Here is a 26803-nt window from a genome sequence, read left to right as displayed (position 1 = left end):
ATTTTTAACAACCTATGTCTCATATGGATATTTGGAATAAGTATTTGCAGCTAATGCTTACTCTTGAAATTTTGTATAATCCCAGGAATAGAAATTTTAAAAACAAGTCTTCTAATTTAAGTTTGCTAAGGAGATTCTTAATTCTTCCATTTGCAGATCCACTGAATTCAAAGCTGAGCCAAAAAGAAACCTGCAAAAGACTATTTCCCAAATTACTTAAATCTCTTTTGTAGCAAAGTTTCCCCCAAAACTGAGAAACATTCACACAAACGTTCTTACCTTTTTATCAAGTTTATTTCTATTATCCCTTTCTCATTTACCGGCATTGAAAATAATGAAAAAGTTATTTGCTATTATTCACATATGATATTTCTTCATGTCAGTTAAACTGTTTTCCTGATTCTTAAGGTGAATGATACAACTTAGTATCTCTGAAGCATGTTTAATGTAGAGATGGGAAATTGAATAATCCAATACTGTCCAAGTCACATGTGTTCCAAAATAAGCTCAGAAAGTTAAATCAGGGTGATGGAAATTGCACTTAAATCTGAAATTTTAATGAGACTCTTTTCTGAAACTTTTCTCTTAATGATCTGTCCATTTTCTTTGCTTCTTTAATGTTTTTCCTCTTCGTAGTACCAACTAATGATTAACTAATTAACAAATCGTAATCATATGAGCTCACGTGAAATTTACTTGGGCAATTTTTTGGTAAGCTTGATTTGGTATCTAAATTCCAAAAGTCAATTCTCATGGTTACGTCCATTAAAATGACATTCTTGGGTGCCTCCTTCATGTAGCAGATGCTCAGTAATAAGATTTATTAGAAAAGACCCTGGAGACTGGGAAACTTAAGTCCTAGTCCTAGATATGGAAGTAACTAACAATTTTAGATAAGTCAGTTCACTTCTATTCTTTGGTTTTCATATTCATAAAGTGGAGATGATAATACCCTATCTACCTGATGAAGATGTTTGAAATTGGATAATACATTGAAGCACTCTGGAATAATATCAGCTTACCTTTGTTTAGCAATGTCAGTTTTTCTAAATCTTATCCCTGGGATTGAAGTCATTGAAGGCACTTGTGACTCCTTATTTAAAAGATTTATGAAAGTCTCTTACTATGGTATGCCTCAATTCCTAAGGTCTCACATTCTCTCCCCCAGGAAATGTACTGACAATTTTAGATTGTCAAAAGAGTAACTTAGAGTCATTAGGGTTTGTGACAAATCGTACCAAAACACACTTCTATTGGTAATAGCTTGCTTGAAGCTTACTGGGAAAAATATTAATGATGTCAGATTTGCATTTGGTATCTTAGAATATTACAAGGATACTGTGCTGCATAAATCTAGATGTAACTTTTATCAAGATCATTTAAAAATTTTTAAACCTGATTTTAAAAGTGGTATCTATCCTGTGGAGGGCAATTTTGCTGAAAGAAATTACAGCTTCTCAGATTTTCAGAGAATGTATCCTGTTTGTGTACCTCTCTGAATGAATGGTTTCATTATTCATAGTTTGGCTTGGGGGGGGGTTGGAGAAGGAACGAGAAAAATCATGAGACATCCTTAGAACAATTCAACACAAAATATACATGTACATAGATCCTGAGATGTTACAACAAATTTAAAAATAGATCAACATGATCCAAATGGTTTCCAAGACACCGTTATGGTGAGTAAAAACAGCCATTTTACAGTGTATGCTGAATGGACGTCCACATTTTGCCGGAAAACCCTACTCTTTGTGTCCCATTGAAAGCTAGTCATCCAGAGCAGGGGGCCAATCAACATCTACAGACTAGAAAGAAGAAAACAAGTCATTAAAACGTTATTGTTCTAGTAAGCATTTGCTGGTAATGCTGTATAAATCTAGTAGTTTTAATATAATGCAACAGAAGAAACTGCATTGGAAGAAAAGAGCCATTGAACATCACGATTCAACACTCTAAAATCCATTCTAGGACCTGGGATTCTTGGGCCTGAGGTCTGTTCCTGAATTCACTGAGTATTTGGTTACTCAGCCAGTTATTAATTGTACCTTTTGGTCAATACAAGACTAGAGTATGTTTAAATTTTTCAAATGTTATTTATGGGAAAAGTAGCAAATAATGCAGGGGCCAACACCAACTTTCCCTCAAAAGTCTCAGCAACTTTTAGTCTTCTGACTGTTTTCATTTTCCCATCTTGCATTTAACAGTACTCAAGTAGTCTATATTCTTATAACCTTGTTTGTAACTTAGCAACTAAATGTGAAATAAATGGTTATGAAAGATCACCTGTAACTAGAAAAGGATTATAGATCTTTGCATGTCACCTCAGCAGAATTTTTGTTTCTTTTAAAATTGAATTTATCTATCTCTACTCATCCTGGTTTGGCACTTCTAGAACGAAACCTTGATCTTTAAGTCATAATGGAATTACAGTAGCAGACTATTTGTCTCCACATAATAATCATGTCCCGGGCATTAGAAGTATGAAATTGCACTTTGCCTTAACTACCCTAGAGGGCCTAATTTAGAAGTTAAAACAAAAAAATACAAAAAACGAACAACCAACCATACCCATGTAGTTTTTCGAGACTTAAAGTGTAAAACCTGAAATGATTTACTACAAATTATTTTTAAAATTAATCTGAGTCACTACCAGATTTGTAAATTTTTATTAGAAAAGCCCAAATAAGTATTGTGTGTGTGTATGTATGTGTGTGTGTGTATCTTTTACAGATGCCAAGAAATACTTTGGTTTTGTTTCAGAATATAGCCATAAAACAAACACCCATATATAAATTAATGGGTGGTTTCTCAAGCCTGAAAACCAAACATTACTGATCACAATCTTGTATGTGTTGAGGTCAGGGGAAGGTAGGCATATCTGTAGGGTTTTAAAAGTTCTACAGGTGATTGCAATGGACAATCAGGGCTGAGAAACTCTGGCCTTTGGCTCTTTGACACTCCTAAGCTGTCCTAAGAATTAAGGTCAAAGAAGATGAATGCATTTGGGATTTTCTTTAAGAGAAGGTTGTCTTCTTCAAAATGACAGTCTTACTAAGAAGACTCCCTGCAACCTTGAAGATGCTATCACTGGTTGTACCGCAGGTGTATAAAATCTAATCTGAAAGCACTCAAGAGAAGTGCTGGTAAAGCAATGACGTTCCAGTGATCATTTGATTACCATGGCTGTTTTCATACTAGGCAATTATACCCACTTCTTTTTATTTATACTGAGATTATTCCCAAGTGAAAAAATTCCTTTTTTTGTGGGGGGTGTGGGGAAGCTGTTCTTAACCAGATATTTACCAAAGTGCACAACTCATGACTCAATACCTATTGATGCTCAAGTGAGAAGAATGCTTATGGAGAATTGTCTGAAAGATCCATTCATTCCATTCTTCTAATTACTTAAGAATGTAATCTGATTTCAATTCAGACTATAAGAGCAGAGAATTTCTCTTATACCACATCACAGAACCCTTATAGAACTGCTTTTATTTATAACCATTGGCTCTCCCATTTTCTATCCCTGTCCTGAATATATGTTTCTGAGTAGGGTGCCTTAAATTCTTTATAAGAGAGTCCAAAGGATATATGAAGGGCACTTAGAACTTCGTTTCCTTGCTTGGTTTAAGGGTTTAGATCTCATGTCATATGTAAAGCACAGTTAGTAAATTAGCTATATATTTGCAAGGATCATAAAGGAGACCTTGTGTTTTTTAAAAAATAAAAATTCTGAAGATAGTCCCTCCCTGCAATTCAATGCTACTGTGAGATTTTGACCGTTTTCAAATACCTATTAAAGTGAATAGTACTATTTGGCTTAATGCTAAAGAAGCATAACCTTGGCTGATTCAGTGTACAAACAGGCATTTCCACAATAAAATGGTTTACCTCAACATCCAGCTCAAGAATGTCTGCAGTCACATCCATGAGAGAGCAAATGTTCGGCTTTGTTCTTCCAAAGTCTCCATGTACAAACTCTTTAATGTAACTGGGTTTTGTTTAAGGAAAAAATGAAGATAGCCATGCAATACCAACTGTTTGGTGAGATTTGACAGGTTGAAGGGGAAATGACAAACAAAAGCAGAAAGGTTATAAAAGGGAGTTTATTTCTGAGCCGTGACTTGGGATGTATGTCTTAGAAATTACAGCTATGGCAATAAATAAACTAAGGATGGCAAACTGGTTCCTACCAGCCTGGCAGCCAACACTGGGACTTAAGGCCTATGTTTACATCAAACTTCCCAAGAGTCATGACTTTTCTTTTGGCTCATCTCCAACTGCCACGGTTTGAATATGGATTTTTTAAATTAACTATAGTTCAATGCTTTAAAAAAAAAACCTCAGCTATTTTCTTTTTTGCCACAGATTCTATTTGGTCATCATTTTTCGATAATGACAGCAGGCGGTTGCCAAATGGTAGGTTTTCACAGGGTCACTCATAGAGTGACCTCAATGATGTCTTTCCTTATAACATGACTCTGACAACAGCAACAGGATGGGAGAGAAAATGAACATATTAATTTAGACTTGATGAAGGCCCTTCAGAAGGATCATCAAAGGACCTAAATTTTAGTTGTCTGCAACTCTTGCATGGTTAGCAATAGACCTAATTCTTTTTGTGTGTGTTTTCCTCATAGATCTTCAAAATTTCAAATTTCAAAGTCAATGACTGATCCTAGAATTATTCAGATTACCTTAACACTCCTTACACAGACCTCTACTATAATCTTAACAGTATTTTATCTGAAAGATGTGTTTTTGCCAGCATTCAGTAAACACTCATTTAGCATTATGTTGTGTCTATAAAGCAGCACTTAGTATAAAAATTAATATAATTTGAATATAAAAAAGTTTATTCTCAGATGATAAATAAAAACACCATAATATGCTGACATTATGTCCTCCTCACTTTCTTTTTTTTTTAATTTTTATTTATTTATTTTTGGCTGTGTTGGGTCTTCGTTTCTGTGTGAGGGCTTTCTCTAGTTGCAGCAAGCAGGGGCCACTCTTCATCGCGGTGCGCGGGCCTCTCGTTATCGCGGCCTCTCTTGTTGCGGAGCACAGGCTCCAGACGCGCAGGCTCAGTACTTGTGGCACACGGGCTTAGTTGCTCTGTGGCATGTGGGATCCTCCCAGACCAGGGCTCGAACCTGTGTCCCCTGCATTGGCAGGCAGATTCTCAACCACTGCGCCACCAGGGAAGCCCCCTCCTCGCTTTCTGATAGTTTGTTCACTATACTTTCACCAAATGTTTTGACTCAAGCATAAGGCATATAATTATCTATTAACTGTCTTCTTTGCTAAACTCATAATTACTTAACAACTGTCCTTTTTCTCTCATTTCTTTAGAGAGTGCTACTTCTGAGTAGCAATGATGAGGGGAGATGACCAAAAAGCCCCAGAATAACCAGTTAAAAGGTCCAGAATGTTTTTTATGAGGTATAAGTCAAATGAACTACTTCAGTATACTGAGCAATATACGAGAAAAATTCACATACTTCTGTGTATAACCACGTGGTATCTAAAGTTTTACCAGATAGGGACTTCCCTGGTGGTGCAGTGGTTAAGAATCTGCCTGCCAATGCAGGGGACGTGGGTTCGAGCCATGGTCCGGGAAGATCCCACATGCCACAGAGCAACTAAGCCCATGCACCACAACTACTGAGTTTGTGCTCTAGAGCCCACGAGCCACAACTACTGAGCCCGCGTGCCTAGAGCCCGTGCTCCGCAACAAGAGAAGCCACCGCAATGAGAAGCCCGCACACCACAACGAAGAGTAGCCCCCACTAGCTGCGACTAGAGAAAGCCTGCGTGCAGCAACAAAGACCCAACGCAGCCAAAAATAAATAAATAAAATAAATAAATTTATAAAAAAATTAAAAAGTTTTACCAAATAGCCTTTCTTGGCTAATGCCTTAAGTACATGTACGTGGCTGGTTCTAAAACTATGTTAATGAGATTGAAAAGACATTAGCTTCTCCATAAGACCACTGCATTTCTTCCTAGCACACCAAAACCAAAGCTGAAATTAGGTAAAAATATGTTTTTAAAATCTGTGATTTCTTTGAAATTCCATCCACATTCCATCTATAATAGGCAAATATGCTCCATGCCCACTGGTCTAAATAGATCCAAACTGCAAAAATTTAGAAGATTTTAGGAGTAAATAACCTGTACCTGTTTCAGCTTAGTCACTCCTGGGGTGGAGTAGGGAAAGAAGAGGGGAGAGAAGGTTGATGGGAAAGGAGAGGCAGACTAATTATAGCAATATAGTGAGAATGCTATTTGGTGATTAAAACGACATTTTTCCCTCTATTGTATCCAATAAGTATGTCATTAGTTTTATACTAATTAGAAGGTTTCATGCTTCATGCTATTGGATCACAAAATAATATAAAGCCAAGAAACAAACAAAAACCAGGAGCACCTTTGAAAACTAAACTAAAGCTAAGACTATGGCAGCTCCCTGATATATTTTAACCAGCAACTAAGATATGATACAAAACCACACAAAGCAGGATAGGTTATGAACAAGTGATCAAACTGGGACTGTTCTCTTGTTCTGGGCCAGTGGCCAAATAATGTGAAGGTCTACATGTAAAGTAGGGCCATTCCCATCTACCATCCCTGTTTAATCATTTGGGGCAAATGCTCGAAATGCTGAAAGGACTCAAATGTGGTCATGAATATGTGACTTGCAAAATGTGTAAAGACATGAATCAATGAATGAATCAATCAACAGTGTTCCCTGAGCACTTACTATGCCCTCAGCACCTCAGCATCATGTGAGACACTAACAATTTTAAGGTTCACATTGAATTGGCTGCTGCCTCATGGTTTAATATGTCATCTTGAAAAACACAAATTTAATGGGTAAAAACACTCCAGACCAAAAAAACAAAAACAAAAACAAAAAAAGGATTCTTCTCCAGCCCAAACCTTTCCCGAACTGTTCCAAGATAAGGTTGAACCTCTTTTCTAGGGCAGCATGAACTCTCCCAATAGGATTCTGGTTAGATTAGTGCTGCACAGACGGTGAAAGGATACGTTCCTGCCTGAGTCTTCAGATAGAGGCGGAAATGGTGCTCATCCACATAGTGTGTCTCCATGGAGTGAATGATGCGAGTTCTCACAGCCAGGGGCCTCCGGTGAAGGACCCGTAAAGGTGTTTTCTGGTCAATCTTTAAGTCCTAGAGGAGGATATGTTAACCATGTGTCCGTCTTGCCGCCCAGTGAAGCCCATCTTAGCACCTCCTTTGTTCATCCATGGCTCACTATAGGCACCCCGTCTATCACTGTCAGGATAGAAACTAATACTATCATAAATTGTATCCTCTAAGGTTCAGACTCTGTGGGACTTCCTACAACCTAGTCCACAATTACTCCTTTTCTGGGCCCCAGTATGCCATTAAAAAAAAATTTTTTTTTAAAGGCTTTGAAGTAAATGATACCCAAGGTCTCTTTTGTTCTAATATTAACAAATTGATTGGACCCTGGAGTCTTACCCTGCCCTTTAAACAGAGCTCTTCTAAAAGATAATGTTCTTACCTTTTTTTTTTCCTAACCCAACAGAGTGACCTAATAGTGGGGATCTCTCTGAGACCAAGGTGAGAAATGGTGTAGAAGGTGGGACATCAGCATCGCCTGTGTGCCTGGGCAGTGTCCATGTTTTAGGGAGAACTATATACCTACTCACAGGATTATTTTTTTGGTTATACAAAAGGATTTATCTGGAAAATTAACAGCTGCATCTCTGTCTAGGGTGGTATTTCCAAATAATAATTACAAATAAGTGTGTACAATAAACCAGGACCTCTCAATATTTGTTAGCCCAGTTCAGGTTACTTGAGAATAATACTGCATGTTTTTTTACAACTCAGGTTTTTAGGGACAAAGTCTTGTTTTTCTCACAATTAGAGATGTCCTTTTATGTCACAAGATATAAATTAAGAAATAGAGGTTAATATTGTAAAAGGCCAACTAATCCCAACTTTTAAAAATAGATACTGGGCATAACCAGCAATGCAGGTTCATAAGAACTTTGAATCCTCTGCAATTTCTTGTAGGAACAACTCCTGCCTGATTTACATGATTAGTGAGTGCCTAAAGCCATGCTGAGAAAAGAAAGATTTCTGTCTGGTCTCCCCCTACCAAGTTCTGTACCAAGAAAGAAGAGCAGGTTCTGACAAAGACTACACTTGAAATGGTATGACTGCTTTTATCAGAGCAGTGAGTCAATGACTCCTCCTTACGATTCTATAATTCTTTGATTTTTAAAAGCACTTTGTTCTGATGAGATAAGTTGTTTCCACAACGTTTAACATTACTCTGGCCAAAAAGACCAAAGAAAGGACAAGACTGAATTATTATAGAATCAATAAAGATATGGCCTCCACTTTAGAGCACAGAACCAGCTGGCCTTTAAAGGAGTGACTCGCTAAGGTGTGCCCTTCCCCTCTGTTTCCTTTACCTCGAGTCACTCCCTGGACTCTGACCCCGGAGCAGTCAATGGAGGTACAACTGAGCTAGTAGATGCACCACTGCTTCCAACATAACACTCAGATCAACACACACTCGCGTGTCGTTTTTGGTTGCTTGTGTCTAGCAAACGAAAGGAAACCACTTCATTTACTCTAACACTGCACTCTGCTGTCCCCATACTGAATTTTCAGAAACACACGCAAGTGACTTTTTTCCTTAGAAGTAGGTTGCCCTTAAAAAAAAGGAGACAAGTGGTAAATTTGAAGTGACCTTTTCTCAGAATGGGGCAGTAACTCAGTTTTTTTATTTTCGATGCCAATTAGAATATCTGAAAAATGTTTTAACCCTAACACTTTAAAAAAATTATTAGACGTCACCTAGTCTCATCAGTCCACTTGGGCTGTGGGCCGTTAAATCAGACCCTTTCACTACCTAGTGTGTACCTGTAACAATCATCTTTCAGCATCATTTCTGAATCAGCTCTATGGCTACTCCCAAACTGTGAATCTATTTTTAAAATGAGTTTTTATTTTCCCCACAGCATTCTAAATGAGCTGTATACATGTACACATGTGATAGAATAGAGGTTTAGAAATTTGTTTTGCAATATTAAGGATATCTGTCTATAGCATAACTATCATCCTAAAGACCCTAGATAATAGGGCCAAAGGCCAGAAGGCCTTAGATTTGGAATCACAGAACCTGAGAAGTGGAGGGCCCACTGGGGATCATCTAGTCCACCCCTCATTTTATAGATGAACTTCTCTAAGCAGGTGAATGGCATGTATGTTTTCACCAAAACACTCATACTATAAACATTATTCTGCACCTTGCTTTTTTCCGGTAATATCATGGGTGTTCCTACAAGTCCTAGATGTGGACCTACCTCTGTCTTTTTCTCCAACAGTTTTAGGCATATATACACACAATAACATAAATGGGATCACATGCTGTTTTACTTTTTTTAAACAGCTGTATAATATTCCAACGTGTTCTACCATTTCCTTATTGAAGGAAATTCACTTTTGTTTCCAGTTTTGTTGTAAATTTTGTCACTCTGAACAAAGTCAACAAACATCCTTGTGCACATATCCTTATGCACTGGAGTTTTATTTCTTGTCCTGCCAGTAGTGGAAGTACTGGGTAGAAGACCAGTGTATTTTTTATTTTTACAGTCACTGCCACATTGTTTTCCAAAAAGGCTGAAACACTTACATTTCTACTGAAAATGTATATAACTAGCCTTCTCCTCCCTCCAACCAACAGGCATTCTTAGTCTCAGAAGAATAAAGTGATGTCTTATTGTTACTTCAGTCTGGAGGTGGAACATCTTTTCAAATGATTCCTAGCCATTTGGAGTTGTTCTTTTTTCAGCTGTCTGTTCAAATATTTTGTCCATTTTTCTCTATTGGGTATTTGTATAAATCCTATTTATGGTATTTTTCTTGCCATACAATTTGTTTTCTACATAGTCTTATATATGTGTATACATAAGCACACACTTCTCTGTGTGTGTGTGTGTGTATGTGTGTGTGTGTGTGTGTTTAACTCACAATGTATCATCCTCTATATATCCTTATAGCTTTTTTCCCCTTAGCATTCATCAGGAACATTTTCCTTTGTCAATGAATATTCATCTACCATATACTTTCTAACAGCTGGCTAGTAATAGTCCATCATACAGATAAGCCATAAGATTAAACCAGTCCCCTCTAGATTATTACAAAATATTGCCCATTTAAACGATGTTGTGATAACGATTTACATCTTTGTGCCCATTTATGCTCATTCCTTGCATGTGAAAGTAAGTTATCTTTACAGGAAGCGGTGGGGACAGGTGGGAAGAAACATGCAAATGAACATGTAGACCCTCTACAGCAACATGCTCATGTGAAGGAAAATCCAGCACGTGCCAAAACATTTGTGCTCTACATATATCACCCTGATGTATTTATTTACAACATGTTTTATTTATGCACTTAATCTGAGCATCAATTCTATTAGGTAAGTTCTATTTTCCATTTCCTTTTTGCAAATGGCCAAATATAAAAATAGCATTGCTGAGTGTTTTCTATGTGCCAGATTCTATTCTAAGAGCTTTATATGACTAAACCCGTTTAATTCTTCTAATTTTACAGATGAAGAAACTGAAGCATAAAGAGGCTAAGCAACTTGTCCAAAGTCACACAACTAAGAAATGCAGAACCAGGATTTGCACCCAGGCGATCTGTCCTTGGAGTCAGACTCTTAATCACTAGCAACACTGCTTCTCACACAGGTTAGATGAATTGCCCAGTCATTTAACTAATAAATGGCAAAGGCAGGATTTAGAACCAGGTCTCACAGTCCCCAAAGCCTATGCGCTATGACTTGTGGGTAATAAACGAGAAGACAAAGGACTCTTTTATAGGCAATAGAAAAATAAAAGAATTAGAGCACTGAACTACCTTTATGTCATCTAGGAATTCAATGTCCTTCCTCTGTATTGCTTTATTTGTCCATATTAAGGCACTATAGGTCTTGGTCTTTTCTTCTTCACCTTCTTTCATATGACCTATTGCCTCTCTAAACAAAAACAATAAAAGAAAGTTTGTCTGAATATATAAAATACAGACAAGACTTGCCCCAAACTTCCCTTTCTTTAAAAATAGATTTATTGAGATATAATTTACATACAATTTCCCTGTGTAACTGAACGATTCAGTGATTTTTAGTACGTTTACAGAGTTGTGCAGCTATTACCACAATCTAACTTTAGAATACTTTCATCACCCCAGAAGAGAAACTCCACACCTATTTGCAATCACTTCTCATTCCTCATTTCCCCCAGCCCTTGGCAACCACTTGTTGACTTTCTGTCTCTATAGATTTTCCTACTCTGAACATTTCATATATTAAAATGTGAATATTGTAAAATATACAATAAGTGGTATTTGATGTCTGGCTTCTTTCACTTTATAACGTTTTCAAGGTTCATCCATGTTGTAGCATGTATCTGTACTTCCTTCCTTTTTATTACTAAATGATATTCCACTGTATGGATATACCACATTCACATTTTGTTCATCCATAGACATTTGGGTTGTTTCTACTTTTTTGCTATTATGAGTAATGCTACTATAAACATTCATGCAGAGGTCTCTGTGTGGATGTACATTTCCATTTCTCGTGGGTATACATCTAGAAGTGGAACGGCTGGGCCATATGGTTACTCTATATTTAACTTTTTGAGAAACTGCCAAACTGTTTTCCAAAGTGGCACCACTTATAATCCCACAGCAATGTATGAGGGATCCAATTTCTCCATATCCTTGCCAACACTTGTTATTTTCTGTCTTTTTGTGAAGTGGGATCTCACAGTGGTTTTGATTTGCATTTCTGTAATGACTAATGATGTTGAGCATTTTTTCATGTATTCACTGGTTATCTTGTGTATCCTTTTTGGAGAAATGTTCACTTAATCATCTCTCCATTTTTAATTGAGTTATTTTCTTATTATTGAGTTGTAGGAGTTCTTTACATATTCTGGATACAAATCCCTTATCAGATAAATGATCTACAACCAAAACTCCCCTCTTGAAAACATCTCCAGTGAGCCTACCCTTACCTTGTGACAAGCTGCAAGTCACGGACTTGGATTTTGTTAGACGAGTTATTAATTTTCTGTAGTATTAGAGAAAGAAAAACAATTAGCAGCTCTAGTTCAGTTACAGAGTTGCAGAAACATGACAATTTCCATGTCATGAAGTGGTTTACCTGCTGAAGTTCCTTAATTTCTTGTGAAGTGAAATGTACTCTATGAGGATTCACCAGCTCAATTGCAAAGGGCCTTCCTGGCAGCACACACCCCGTCATGAAACAGAAACGTGTTGATGGAGTTAACATTTGGGCTAATGCAAGAGGGTTAGGAGGTGTGAAAAAACGAGTTGAGCTCTACAGGACTGAAAGTTTACTGACATGACTACATCTGGGGGAGGGAAGAATGTGTGAAAAGAATCAAGGGGCTTTTTGGGGGCTGCTAAACCCCAGGACAGGCAATATGTAAAAACGACTGCTTTCCCAAAAGTCCATGAACAAGCCTGTGTTAATTACAAAATCAAATCCAAACAGCCACTAATTGACTTGGTTACACTAACGTAATGTTGTCACATGCAGCAATGCCCAGGTATACCAAATTGAAATACATTCTCCTAGCCTAGTGAAATGAAAAGCTGCGATTCCATGAGAAGGGACTATAAATCTCGAATAGCTCAGGATTACTCTCATCATCCTTCTCGTAATGCAACAATATAAAATGAGAGAAATGAAGGCTAAGAGAGTAGAAGCACTTTTTAAATGAAGACATTTTGCAATTTAAATGAGGTGCATTTTGAAAACTGTACTGGTACTGAAATGTTATTAAAAGGAACAATTAATTATCAAACTTTTGGAAAAAATCAGGCACCTCTTTGTTAATGCACATAGAAGTCCTTTATAACCTACAGGTATTCAATAAAGATGGCCTCTGAAGAAATGATCCCTGTTAAAACATAGTCATATAATTTACAAGGGTAGCTCCATAATCCACAAGTCTTCCTCACATGGAGAAGCTCTGGGCTCTGCCAACTTTGATTCTGACTAAGTGACTACAAAAAAGCTGCTGTCTGAAAAGGGTGATAATCTGAAAGTTAGTTCCAGTCAAGTGATATTGTCGCAATCTTACCATTTCCTAATGTTCTCACATCTACATCTTCTCTCCCAGAGGATGAAAAATTAAAGCCTTTGGAAAGCAGATAAAGAAAAAAAAAAAATCAGAGACATAACGGTGCTAAGACTTTCATTCCCATCCTTTGGTAGAAACCCAATTTGTCTTAAACAATCTACAGGGGAATCCCAAGGAATAGTCATCATCACGCCTCTAATCCCAATCTCTACTAAAAATAGCAATGATAATAATAAATACCATTTATTGAGCACTTATTACATACCAGGTACTGAGCTAAAATTCTGCATACATTATTTCATTCAATCCTTATTATAACCTTATGAGGTAGGTATTAAAAGAACACCAAGCTTCTGAAAGGTTAAGTACTTTTCCCAAGGTAACATGATTAAATGGCAGAGCTAGATGTTTCTGATGTCAAAGCCAGACCTTACTTATCATCCCAGTCCACCATCCCATGGGAAAGCCAAAGGCAGAGCACTGTTTGGAGGAAGGCCCCACTACCACCCTGGCTACAAACTTATGGTGAAAAATCTATCTTTCATCTTTTCCTTAAAACAAAAGAAAACAAAATAAAAACATTATTTGAGAATTAAACTCTATGAAAGGAAGAGGAGGGGAAAAAAAAGGTCTGATTCTAAAAGCAAATTCATTATATAAGCAAACCTAAGCTGGAACCACAATATAACTAGTATACATTTTAAGATAGATGGATCATCACAGACTAAAAGCTGCAAATATTGGAATGGGAAAGTGGTCAATACAGCGTGGGTGGGCAGGGGAAGTGGTTCGATGACAACTTTCTTAGATACAGAACTAACTGATGATTTCACCACAGCAGAGATTACCATGAGCAGGCATTATTCTAAGTACTTCATATATGTTAACACTACGAGGTAGATACTATCATTATCCCCATTTTACTTATAAGGAAGGTGAGACAGAGACAGGATAAGTAATGTGCCTAAGATCACATCACTGGTAATTGGTAGGGTCAGGATTTGAACCAGCCTGGCAGTCTGGCTCCAGAGTCTCTTAATCACGTCTACACTGCACCACCACAAAGACAGCTGGAAGAGCTCAGACTCGTGCCAACTGGGACAAGCAAGACCAATCAGTACTCTTGTACCAGGGATTGGGAAAGACTAGGATGTTTTGGAAACCCTGGTCAATCCATAGTCCAGCCACTTTGGAGAGCACAAGATGAGGAAGGACAAGATTGCTGGGAAGGACAGACAGGAAATGTAGAAGGAAAGGAGGGTCTGTACCATTTTGACAGACATTTTTCTCCCAGGAAAGGTTCAATATGCAAAGGTCCCATGTAGATTTTAGAAAAAGGAAGGCTAAAAGGCTTGAAAAGTGCTATAAAGACTACACTGAAGATTAGCTCTCCTTTCTAGGATGTTTAGCTGTGAAGAAAGTAAGATTTCACCCTTCCTTCACCTTTAAGACATCCCTTTAGCAAGCCAAAGCCAACACTTGTTGGAAACATGGGCTCCAAGCTGTTGTCTGTCACCCACTGCCAAGGTAAAGTGGGCTCTTCTCTGCCCCACATGGCCCAAAACTGTGGGTCTCCCAGAGAGGACCAACCCAGGACTGGTTAGGTAAGGCCTAGGTATCTAAGGTCGGCCTAGAATTCAAGCTGCTCAGAGGTCTGGGTAACTTGTGCAGTGTTAACACCTGGGGACTAGCCAAACGGGCAGCCATGAGGGGCACAATGTCAGACTCTTCTCCAGGTGGAGAATCTACACCAGGCAGGTAGTAGGATTCTGTGGACCATTAAGTCCCAAAGAACCCTCCATTCCATGTCTATACTCCATTGTCAAGCAGCTAATAAACCTATAGCAACATCAGTAGCTTCTAGTCAGACTCAACAGACTCAAGAGTAGCGCTAACTAGGGATGGATAGCTACACGGAGAGTTCAAAATGGAATCTGGGAAGCTGAAAGATACACCCTGGGGTTGAGGGGGGGCTGTAGTTTGTCTTATACCTGCCCGCCTCTATCTCTAATCCAGGCATAATACTGGGGAACCAGGGCCCTACAGTGACTAAGCCATAACCTGTGACTGACAGGGGTGGAGGGAATGAATAGGACACAAAGAGGTAGATCTACCAGTGACTACTCAATCAGACCAGAAATCTCAAATTCATAAATTAGCCCATAAAACTTCCCACAAATTCCAGCCCATCAACAAGAAAAAAGTACAGAAAACTAGGCTCTTGAGAAGTCCAAAGAAACATTAAATCCAGATTAAGGGAGAAGGGGTATTTATTATATCTTTTAGAAAAATGTTGCAAATTTGGACCCTACATTGAGAAATACTTCAGGGGGCAAACTTTAAAAAATAATTTGCAATTATGAATAATAAATGACAAAAAAAGGAAAAGGAGTCACTGCCTTAAGTATGAGGAAATATATGCTTAAAATTTAGTTGATTTTTCTAAACTCACATTACGCCTTGCCTTATTCCCCTAATCCTGTGAGTTCTACAGACTTCTGCTCAATGGAACAGATATTTCAAACATACAAACAAACAAACAACAAGGACAAAACCAAGGGCAAGAATGATCAGGAACTGTAAGGGGTTCGATAGTCTGTAGTGGCTCTCATACCTGGGGGCAGATAGACAATGGGACTGAAGGATGGGCAGAGGCCAGATGATGATGGTCTCAGAATATCAAGTTATATAGTTTGGACTTTACCCTGTAGCTAGTCACTGACCAGTTTTCAGCAGGGAACTGACATGACAAATATTTATTCCATAAGTGAAGTAATAAATGTATTAGGAAAACATTTCTTAGACATATTGATTTTGAGAGTGTGTCAAAGTTTTACTTATTAACTAGAGAACTGGCAAGTAGAGAATATGATGTGTCAGTCTGAAGTGGCTGAGAAACAAGTCTGTATCTCCCACTGAGGGGAAGGAGTACTAGTTACTTCTGCTTTATAGAAGTAGCTAGGCTGCTTCATGCAATACTGGTTTATTTTCATAGAGCTGTAAAGCACAGAGGTACAACAGTCAGAACCATTTTCCCAGAGTTGTCAGATGTGAATCACAGAAGTAACGAGTAATGTATCTGAGAAGCACAAGTTTAGCAAATTGATGCTATTAATCAGGCATTTCAAACAACAAGGTTTTATTTCATGACAAGGAGCCAGTTAGCACAGAGGCCCAGAGGTCTGCTTTTTCTCAAGCGGCTCTTAATAAATTTCCTCAGCACACAATTACAGATGCTAAACACACAGTTTGCTTTATTTTCAGTTTGGGGAAATTTTTTTCCCCTCCTCAAATGGAAAATGACAACAAATCACCTTCATGAAAGATTGCAAGGGAGAAACATATAGCTATTTCAGAGCCCCCCAACAGCCCTCTTGGTAATGGAGGCTTCCTTGGGACCCAAATAATCAGAACTAAATCTTGAATCTTCTTACAGAAAGGGAATAAGGTAGCCCCCCAAAAAGAGTTTGAAGGACACTTTTCATGCTAACGCTTTATTTTCACTTCTTTGTAACTTGGATAAGTCTTATGAGATAACCAGCGTGTAAATATTAAATTACGTAGGTCAAAACTAATGGCAATAGCCCTTTATGGCTAAGATTTTGAAAAATATTAGGTTGCTAGGTTACTTGAGGGATATGGTGGTTATTTATTTATTTATTTATTTATGGCTGTGTTGGGTCTTCGTTTCTGTGCGAGGGCTTTCTCTAGTTGCGGCAAGTGGGGGCCACTCTTCATCGCGGTGCGCGGGCTTCTCACTATCACGGCCTCTCTTGTTGCGGAGCACAGGCTCCAGACGCGCAGGCTCAGCAATTGTGGCTCATGGGCCTAGTCGCTCCACGGCATGTGGGATCCTCCCAGAGCAGGGCTCGAACCCGTGTCCCCTGCATTGGCAGGCAGACTCTCAACCACTGCGCCACCAGGGAAGCCCCAGGGATATGGTTTTTGAAGTGCTTCTCTTTCCTCTTAACAAGCAGAGAGCTGGAAGGGATAGCCATGTCTCATTTTGGTCACCTGCTCGCCATTCCTAAAGCAGGCTTGTCTTAAGGTTTGTCAGAGAAAAAGATGGATGTCTAGGTCTATCTGGTCCTTCCAAAAAGGTGTTCTGGGACTTCCCTGGGGGAGCAGTGGTTAAGACTCCATGCTCCCAATGCAAGGCCTCAGGTTCAATACCTGGTCAGGGAATTAGATCCCACATGTATGCCGCAACTAAGAGTTCACATGCCACAACTAAGGAGACTGCCTGACGCAACTAAGGAGCCCACATGCCACAACTAAGGAGCCTGCCTGCCGCAACTAAGACCCGGCGTAACGAAATAAATAAATAAATATTTTGTTTAAAAAAAAGGTGTTCTAATTATGCTAGGAGACCCACTCCAAAGAGTATGATATATGTACTCATTGTCTACAGTTTTTCCAGATGTACAACATGGTTTCTTGTGATTGAAATCTTAGTCCCTCTCCTCTAGTCTAATCCTAGGTGAAATCACAAGGTTTTTTACTCCTTTGACCTGATAGCCCTATTGAGCAAAGAAAGCATATGCCTGACAGGATCTGACTCACCCCACAAACCTGGGCTCATTAATACTTAGGAAATTAAAACAACACAACTACTATTAAGTCTTTGTAAAATGGTAGCTATTGATCTATTTTCTCTAGGCCTGAACTTTATTCTAGGACACTTTAGCCGTTAAGATGGAAGCTGGGCATTTGCCAGTGATTATTCTTGAACAGGCACTGGATGTGGAAGCTGTATTTTAATTACCTCATATTCCCAAAAAGAGGCAGAGGCTCAAGGTGTCCCAAGGTCAGAGCTTAAGTGCATTCATTTAAAGTAGTTTCAATTGTTTTGAATTTGCCCAGGAAAAAGCGTAATCTTGAGAGAGGAGAGAAATCCTAGGGCACCTTGGCTCAAATCCAGCCCAGGGCAGAGGAGCTCAGGACACGGCGGTCCCTGTTCACAGGAAGCTGCCAGCCAAGAGGCCCAGACTTGGTGGTGGTTTACAAAATATAGAAATCTTTCCTGCCACCTCCAAGAAGTCTATTCATGAATGACAATGTATCTAAAATATGAATATTATAACACTTACTCTCTGCTTTGAACACTGTCAAAAGATGGTCTGAAATTAATTCTTCCACTGAAGAGTCCAGCTTCCTTTCTCCATCAATTATCCAAGGAGTTTGTGGTAGATTCCTGGCATATTTATTATATCTCCCTGCCAAAGAAATATAAAGGTTACCTGGATGGAATGGTGTGCTTAACACAATAGGATAAAAAGGAAAGCAACAGCTATTTATTGAGTGCCAGTATCCTAGGTGCTATGATATAAAACAAGGCTTAGCCTTCAACTAACTTACAATCTAATTTGCAGAGTCAACACATACACATAATTAAATGAAAAAATTTAAGGTAGCAATAGAAGAGATGGCTAAAGACACGATATGAATCATCAAATGAGTTCTAAAGGAATGCTCAAAATACTTATTAATCTTTTTGGCTGACTGAACAAGTTACAATATTATGGAACACACTGTGAATCACTTAAAAAAAGAGCAACTACTGTTTTTATGCCTGGTTAATAATACTCTCAGTGTAATACTCATTGGTGATAATGTATTCCAAAGAATTCAAATACAGGAAATTTTGAAGTTTTTGTAAGAAAAACAAAAAAAACAAAAAAAAAACCCTAACAGAATATGACTCACTGTTTTATGAAAAAAGCTATGCCAAGGCAGGTAGCTTTTATTACCCCAGGGCAGGGTATTATAGTCAAGACTAAAGAGCAATTTCGTTTCAGCTATTACTATGAAACAGCTGTAGCTTTCAAAACAAAAACTGTCTACCCGATTTACCTCTTGGGAAAGTCAATGCAACAATTTCTTTTTCCAGGCAGAAGCCAAATGTTTAGTCATTCTGCAGATAATAAAATAACTTTTTTCAGGATTGATTTCATGTTATAAAACATCCTCTCCCTTCTCCTGACCAGTTTCAGGTCTGTACATGTACCCATATTTTTACCTGGCCATCTCTGATGAAAACTATTAAAACCTGGGAAGTATCATTTCCCTTCAACATGGCATTTTAAATAACAAATCTCCTGAGTGACCCTTAAGAATGCCTACAGAACCTACAATAAACTTGGTTATCAGCTCTAGTTCTCAAAAGAGTTAACTAATCAGAAATTAATAACAATAGTAAGAAGGAAGCAGAGGAGGAGTTAGTTGAGTTTTTCAGAAAGGAGAGAAAATTGACAATGTAAGTATATCCTGGACTAAATATTTTACCAGCCACAAAAACAGCACCATGAGCACATTCAATTTCAACAACACTGCATACAGCCTTTGGTGAGTTTGGAGGACAAGGAAACTGCCTGCAAAACAAAATAAATTTTACAGCTACTATTTTCCAGACATGATATTGAACCACACAACTAAGATGAATCAGCACTCTCTGAGTTACACAGAGCCTGAGTCTCTCAAGGACTAAGCCTCTCCCTAATTTTAAGTTTTGGAACCATAAGGGTCTCTTAGGCCTCTGGAGTACCACTTTTAACACATGAGAGTGGCACTAAGTAAATAAGGGCTCGCTAATAACATTCATGCTCAGAAGGCCTCATGTTCCCAAATGACAGTTTCCAAAATCAACCTGGAGATTTGGGAAAAAAAATCCATCTATATATAGTGGAAACCTCTCCAGGTTCATTTTGCTATCCAATGAACACTTGCTGCTGGCTGACAAGGTCCTCAGTCATTTGGGTAAAGCCGGTGTGCAGTCAGAGACTGGCCACATAAGCATGTCCCACCTGTGGGGAGGGTACGCCACCATTTTTCTCTCTTTTTCCTCTTCATTTCAACTATGACCTTGGGAATCAGACCACAGAGCCAGAAAAAGTGGAATATGGCAGACTCTGTCCTTTAGCTAAGAAACTTCAATCCAGCTGAGGACAGACCAGAAAGAGCAATGTATGGCTTTATTCTCTGTCCACCATCTGAGAAATTCCAAAGCCATGGAATGGAATCTACCTGTAAATGACTAGATGTGGACTTAATCCAAAATGCTTGTCTTAAAGTTTTCATTCCGTTTCCCAAGATGTCTTAACAAAGAAATCACTTAGAAACTCAGGAACTATTGCCTGTAGAGTAACTGTCTTTACTTCCTAAAGTTTAATAGGGAATTCCCTGGCAGTCCAGTGGTTAGGACTCTGTGCTTCAACTGCAAGGGGCACAGGTTCAATCCCTGTTCGGGGAACTAAGATCCCACAAGCCATGCAGCGTGGCCAAAAAAAAAAAAAAATTTTTTTAATAAAAATATTTCCATTCTGAGACTCATGTTTAGTCAGTAAAATATATGAAACCTTCCTCATAACTTCTTCTGGAAGGATAACTATGATAATATTTTATTAAATAAAATGAACACACTGAGAATTAAATCTAAGATTTACTGTAGTTCAGTATATTTTAACAAGAAAGGAAACTCAGAAAAAAAAAAAAAAAGAAAGGAAACTCAGGAGCCCTTTTCTCCCTCTTCTGGAGATGTACAATAACAGGAAAACCAGGATGAGGGATGTAATGGGGCCAGTAGTAGGCTGGAGAATCAGGAAACCTGGCTCTATGTACACTCTCTATTGCCCAGTTGAAATCTTAGGCAAGTCAACTCCCTCTTTGGACCTCAATATCCTCCTATAAAAGATAAAGAAGTTGGACATGATTCATAAATTCAAATATTAATTTGACATTTACTGAACACCACTACATGCCAGATACTGAGCCAGGGATTGGGGATATAATAAAGATTAAGACACAATCCTGTTCCCTAAAATATATCCAGTCTTGTTTTAGAGATAATCCGATTATTTCTAACATTCCCTTTATTCTAAAATTCCATGATTATTTCTTGTTTCTATAATTCTACTTACTTGCAGAAATCCTCTTCTTTAATCTTATTCAAAGCTTTCATAACTGCCATTCTAGTGAATACTGACTATATAGGGTAAAATGAAAAGAAAAGACATTTTATCACCTATATAAGAAAACATCAGAGTTGAAACAAAGAACATGGTTGGAGAAATTATATCATTTTAAACCATACTTAAAAGGGAGAAATACTTAATAACTTCAAGAAAATAAATGAAGCACAAGTGTTCATACTGTCAGTTCTGTGATTGGTAGACCCTACAACCCTTCTCTTCAATCTAGTCTATGTCTATAATACCAGGTGGATCTAGCAGAATATGTCTTCTTCACTGCACTCTCCCATTCCCCTCAAAATGTGGTATTCTTCGAATACAAAAATGATGGTATTGCAGGAAATGTGCTTTGAATATTTTTTCCTAGACCTCAAAAGAAATTTAGACTGATCCATCTATCTTTTCTTCCCTACATCCCTTCAGGGGCCACGGTATATAATTTAGGAGTTGGCTGCCAGGGTAAGGGGTAAAACAGAGCCAACCAGCCTGACTTGGCATCTAGCAATTCAATATCACTCACCAACCTCTGAGAAAGTAAATGAATCCACTATACTGAATAAAAGGGCATCTACAGATGTCCCACTCTGGGTTTTTTAAAATAAGAAAAACCTTTGTATGGAAATATGTATGGAAATATGTTAATATAAATGTTTCAGACATTACATGAAATTTCTAAAAATCTTATATTTGTATTTGTATGGAAATATGTATGGAAATATGTTAATATAAATGTTTCAGACATTACAGGAAACGTCTAAAAAAAAAAAAAAAAAAAAAAAAAAAATAAAATAAAATAAAATAAGAAAAACCAAACCTCATGGTAGATATACTAGAACTAATTAGTGCATATATTTGTGGTCACTATGATAAATCACAATTATTTCTTCTGTTATGAGAAATTATACTTGACTGAAAAGAAGAATAATGTAGGTATCTAAACAGTTTATCATCAAAGAAATGATTTTCTAAACCATATTCTGGGGAACCCTAAGGTGTCGTAGGGTTAGAATTAAAAATTAAGTGCCTGTTTGTTAAGATATGAAATCTTAGGCCTGAAAGAATCTCAAAACATCATTCAAATTATTCCCAGCCATAAGGCAGGAAAACTACACTTAAGACTATACAACACCTACTGGCCAAATGGCGTGGTGCCCATGATCGTTTGACAAAAACTTCCTTACTCTATTATTTGATGCTGGTACTTATATACTTCCTCAAAGATAACAAAAAATAAAACTAGATCTTTAATATAAATATGGCTTCCAGCTCATTTGGGCAGAGCTTCCCAATTGGTATGGCAAAGCATACCACTGGGCTACAGTTGTGCCCAGATCCCTCTAGTTCACAAGGGCTGAGGGGCAGGTCCTGGAACAATGAGAACCCCCAGGCCTATTGCTTACAACTTAGAGCAACTTCATCTGTTAACCTCAGGGTGCTGGCCAAACATGGTAATGTTCTAGGTATACCATGATGTGAGAAAAGGAGGCAAGCAGTGTTTTAGGCTTCCTGCATTTCTGATTATTTCCACACAGGGCATTTGGCAAATGTTACAAACTCCCCAACCCTCCCCTCCCACCCCAGGCAAGAGGAAAGACCAAAAGATGTATCTTTGGCAATAATATTATATTATATTCTTTTTAACAACCACAACAGCAGAATGGATGTCGGTGAAACTAGGAATGCCTGAGTCTACACAAAACCAGCTAAGTAACTGGGGTGTGAAAGCTTGCCAATGTTGTGCCATGCCATTCTCTCCTGGCATTATAGAAACTAAAAGTACATGCTAACTAATTTTTCTCATTAACATGAAGACCAGCTCACATCAGACAGTAAAGGAGAGTTTAAATAAAATACCTTTTGGCAAATGTAGCCTGAAATAGGCTCTATTAACTCAGGACTGTTCTAAATAAAATAATTTACTTTGGATTATATTTTCAAAATACCGATTTCTAGAAAATAAATATTAGACAAAAGTTTGGAACGGTGATGATACTGAACAGGTATTTTCCCAGATGACATAATCTTGGGGAAACAATCCAGACACTGACACAAGCATGAGAACATTTGTGTGTTACGACTTCCCAGCCAAAGGCAAAAGTGTTGAGAATTGAAAAAATGAAAATAAATGTAGCAAATGGAAATATTTAAAGACTGATTCTTAGTATAATAGATTGCCAACATTTCTAATGCATATCCTTTTTGTTGTTAATTTGAATATTCAGCTCAGACAAAACTCACTAAAGAGTAAGAAGCAGGAATCCTTACCTTTTTGTTTTTGGCTGGCTTGAAACAATCTGGGCATATCACACGTCTAAGTAAAATTCAAGGTAATATAAAAGATTAATGAGTTTATTTTGGGGAGGATAAAATTCAAATATATTTTATACAACATGGCTGCTAAATTCAGGATATCAGAAGCAGACAAAATGAATCCCTATATGAGCTGCATTGGTTTGCCTAGACCCTTAGATCAGACAGCTCACAACCTACTAAGACATGACAAGTTCTGACAGGCTCAGAAAGAAGAACAATACTATTTTCATGAAAATCAAAAAGTATTAACAATGTTGCACAATTGGCATTGTTGTTTACATTGTAACTTACAGGAAGTGGCAATCCTCAACTGTTTCTGGGTGAGCAAAGACCACACTCACTTCAAACAAGCTCTAAAAATTATAAAGACAGTTTAAAGATGAGCAAAAGGAAACTAACATCTGACAACTTATGAATGGAAACAGAAATTAACTCTCAAAGATTGGCTCAGAAAAAGAGTGACAAGGAAAACTGGAAATACTACTGTTTTCAAATCAGCTTGTTCACAGGGCAGCTGTAAAGGAAATCGTCTTTTTTTTTTTTAACTTCTAAAACTCAATCATCAGTGATCCTACAAAAAACAAGTTTAAAACAAATTTTAAAATAAATCTGTATGATTTTTTTGTACATGTATACATTTTTGTACAAGTATATTTTTTTCTACATGTATAAATTTTGTATAAGATTATACAAAATTCCACACTGAGAAAAATATATAAATATCATACCATATAACAATTTTTCCTTTTTTATTGAGTTCTATATTTACTGATTGCATTGGATCGTCAGCAGGCCTATTAGCGACTCTATAATCACGATAGTGAATAGCTAAATTTTTGCTCTAGTCTAATCTACAAAATAAAATTAAAATTACAACACATTCCTTTTACTCAAGAAAACTTCATTCATCCTGAATCCATTAGAACATTACCGCATCTTTTGTTTTCTATTTTCTGTTCTCACTGATTCAACATGTAAAATTATCTGTGCTTCAAACTGAAATTTGAGGTTAAAATATTTTGCATCAATGACTTCTCTAATTTCCAAAGTACTTTCATCACCTCATTTCCTCTTCATACTATCTGTGAAGTGGTTTTATTCTCTATTCTCTTAGTATTCAGTTTAAAGGACAGAGCTTATTCTTACTAACAGAGGGAAACAGAGCTATATAATTCAGAATGAGGAAAATTTTTTAATTACTTAGCTTTGAAAGATGGTTTTGTGACTTTACTTGAATAGGGGTGTGTCTGATATTCAGGGAATTTCCTTCACGCAAAATGATGAAGCAATGAGGCAATACTATTAAAGTCTAATTTAAGAGGAGGTGGGAATATGTCCTGTTTCCATGTCTGGAAACCTATTGAACTCTTCCCTAAAATTCAATCCATTTCAAAGGCTGAGGCAAGGTCTGCCTTGGAATAGGGGAGATGGTAAGTGTTCTCATTTCAAAGGCAGTCTGCTTAAAATTAAACAGAGGGACCTCAGATACCAACAAGGTGGGATAGGTTGAGCCCATGCTCATTCTAGTTGAATAGGGTCTGTCTGCATAGTTGAAAACAAAATTAGCCAGAGTTAACCAAAATTAAATAGTCTAGAGTTGACTCCACACTTGTTCATAGTTATTTATGTTTAGCTTTGTATCAGTAAATCTGTCTCTCTAATTAAACTATAAATATACTAAAGGCAAAGGTTCCCTTCTAACCTTTTAAGGTCAATTAGGATACACTGCACCTGTTATAAGTGTCTTGGATCACAAAGAAATCTTTTTAAAAAAAAAAAAAGAAAGAAAGAAAAACTTTAACCTCAATTTAAGACTGTTAGAAATTAACATTTTAAAAGCTTAAAAATCCTTCATTGGATTATTGAAAGAGAAGATTCTTTTGGATAACCAAAACTCTGCCATATAATGAAGTAAAACTAGTAAAACCACAGAATAAAATTAACAATGCTGATGACCCAATACCTTTCCATCAATGGGAACACCCAGTTCCTCTGAAAACAGGGGGTGAGTTATCCATTTGTAGGCTTCTTTTAGCTGAACTATATCATTTCTTCCCAGCGACAGACTCTGCTTTCTGAATAACATAAAAATTAATTCACTGACATGAAAAGCTTCATTTTTATGAAAGCAAGAATTTATGTGATTATTAAAAAGTATGTATTATTGAGTGCCTACTATGTCCCAGGCACTATTCTACACATTAGATAGAAAGCAGAGACCAAAGCAGACAAAAATTCCTCAGTTCATGGACCTATATTCTAGTAGAATCAAGAAACTGCTTTTTTTAATGGCATATAAGACAGTTTTTGAAGCTTCAAAGACAAAAGCATACAAATGAGGTTTTTCTGAGATAGAATTGCCAGATTCCAGGATTTATACATCAGAAGATGGAAAGGTGGAATAGAGAGGATTATTTATTGCTTAGAAACTACAAACTGTGTATTACAATAATCTCAGACCAAAAATGTTTGTATCTACTCTCTTCCTGATAATGGGGGCTTACTTTTGGGAAATCAATGTAAAAGCTGTACTTCTCTTTACTGGTAAAGAAGAAGTATTAAATCCTAAAGTATCAGTGTTCTAGAATGCTCATCAATTTAACAACATATAAATATCTCAATAAATATTTTACATTCCCCCCAAATCTACTCATGAGCCAATAAATAGGTTTGGGGAAGTCCCAATTATGAGTTCTAGCTTTTAGTTTGTAACCTAAAATGAGATAGAAAGGAACTGAAGTAAAAGGAAAGAAAAACATGGTATGGTAATATTTAAACAGTCCTACTCTGCAATATCACTATTAAACAGGCCGTATCATTCAAATAATTAAAACTTCAAATCAGTCCTATAGCTATTTACAGGACTGCTTTTAACAAAAGAGGTGTTTAGGCCAACTTGTGAATCATTTCTTTCAATGTCCTATTTTCACTATTAGAAAGGACAATATAGTCAATATCCATTGTAATTTAATTCCTCAAGACCAAAAGACGCTATGAACTACAGGTAGAAAACAAAACATAATTTAGCTAATGGCTAAACTTAATTGATCTAAATATACACACACACACACACACACACACATATAAAGACCACTGTTCCTCTAAAAATGCAAATTAAGAAATAGTTGATCTACACATTCTTATCCAGCTGAGAATAATTGGTTAAACAGAATGCTTTCATATGCTTTGGGATTGTGGTTTAACAATGAAATACTCTGATAAGCCCTACATCTGATAAAAAAATTAAGTTACTTCTTTACACTTAAGAACTTATTCAAACACTAAGCGTTTTAGCTTCATAAACCATTCCTCGTTCTCTATCAGAAACATTTTAGAA

At 37.2% G+C, this 26803-nt stretch overlaps 1 protein-coding gene across 6 annotated transcripts in view; it reads right to left on the bottom strand.

Annotated features, from left to right (window-relative positions):
• The window catches only part of PUS10 (pseudouridine synthase 10), a 68965-nt gene continuing 42162 nt past the window's right edge, over nucleotides 1-26803 (bottom strand). For all 6 annotated transcript variants that reach the window (XM_007189696.2, XM_057558506.1, XM_007189695.2 and 3 more), the window contains exons 6-18: nucleotides 25430-25541; nucleotides 23758-23819; nucleotides 23419-23464; nucleotides 21103-21167; nucleotides 19472-19557; nucleotides 18277-18402; nucleotides 13187-13243; nucleotides 12241-12317; nucleotides 12092-12147; nucleotides 10932-11049; nucleotides 7051-7193; nucleotides 3892-3991; nucleotides 1-1805 (exon numbers count right to left, since the gene is read on the bottom strand). In XM_007189696.2, coding sequence (XP_007189758.2) covers nucleotides 1767-1805; nucleotides 3892-3991; nucleotides 7051-7193; nucleotides 10932-11049; nucleotides 12092-12147; nucleotides 12241-12317; nucleotides 13187-13243; nucleotides 18277-18402; nucleotides 19472-19557; nucleotides 21103-21167; nucleotides 23419-23464; nucleotides 23758-23819; nucleotides 25430-25541 — 1087 coding nt within the window. In that variant the 3' untranslated portion in view covers nucleotides 1-1766. The remainder of the gene's footprint in view (nucleotides 1806-3891; nucleotides 3992-7050; nucleotides 7194-10931; nucleotides 11050-12091; nucleotides 12148-12240; nucleotides 12318-13186; nucleotides 13244-18276; nucleotides 18403-19471; nucleotides 19558-21102; nucleotides 21168-23418; nucleotides 23465-23757; nucleotides 23820-25429; nucleotides 25542-26803) is intronic.

This window comes from Balaenoptera acutorostrata, chromosome 12, assembly GCF_949987535.1.
Source record: "Balaenoptera acutorostrata chromosome 12, mBalAcu1.1, whole genome shotgun sequence".
NCBI classification, from domain to species: Eukaryota; Metazoa; Chordata; class Mammalia; order Artiodactyla; family Balaenopteridae; genus Balaenoptera; species Balaenoptera acutorostrata.
The sequence above is the reverse complement of the archived record's forward strand: the minus strand, read 5'-3'. Positions and strand labels throughout refer to the sequence as shown.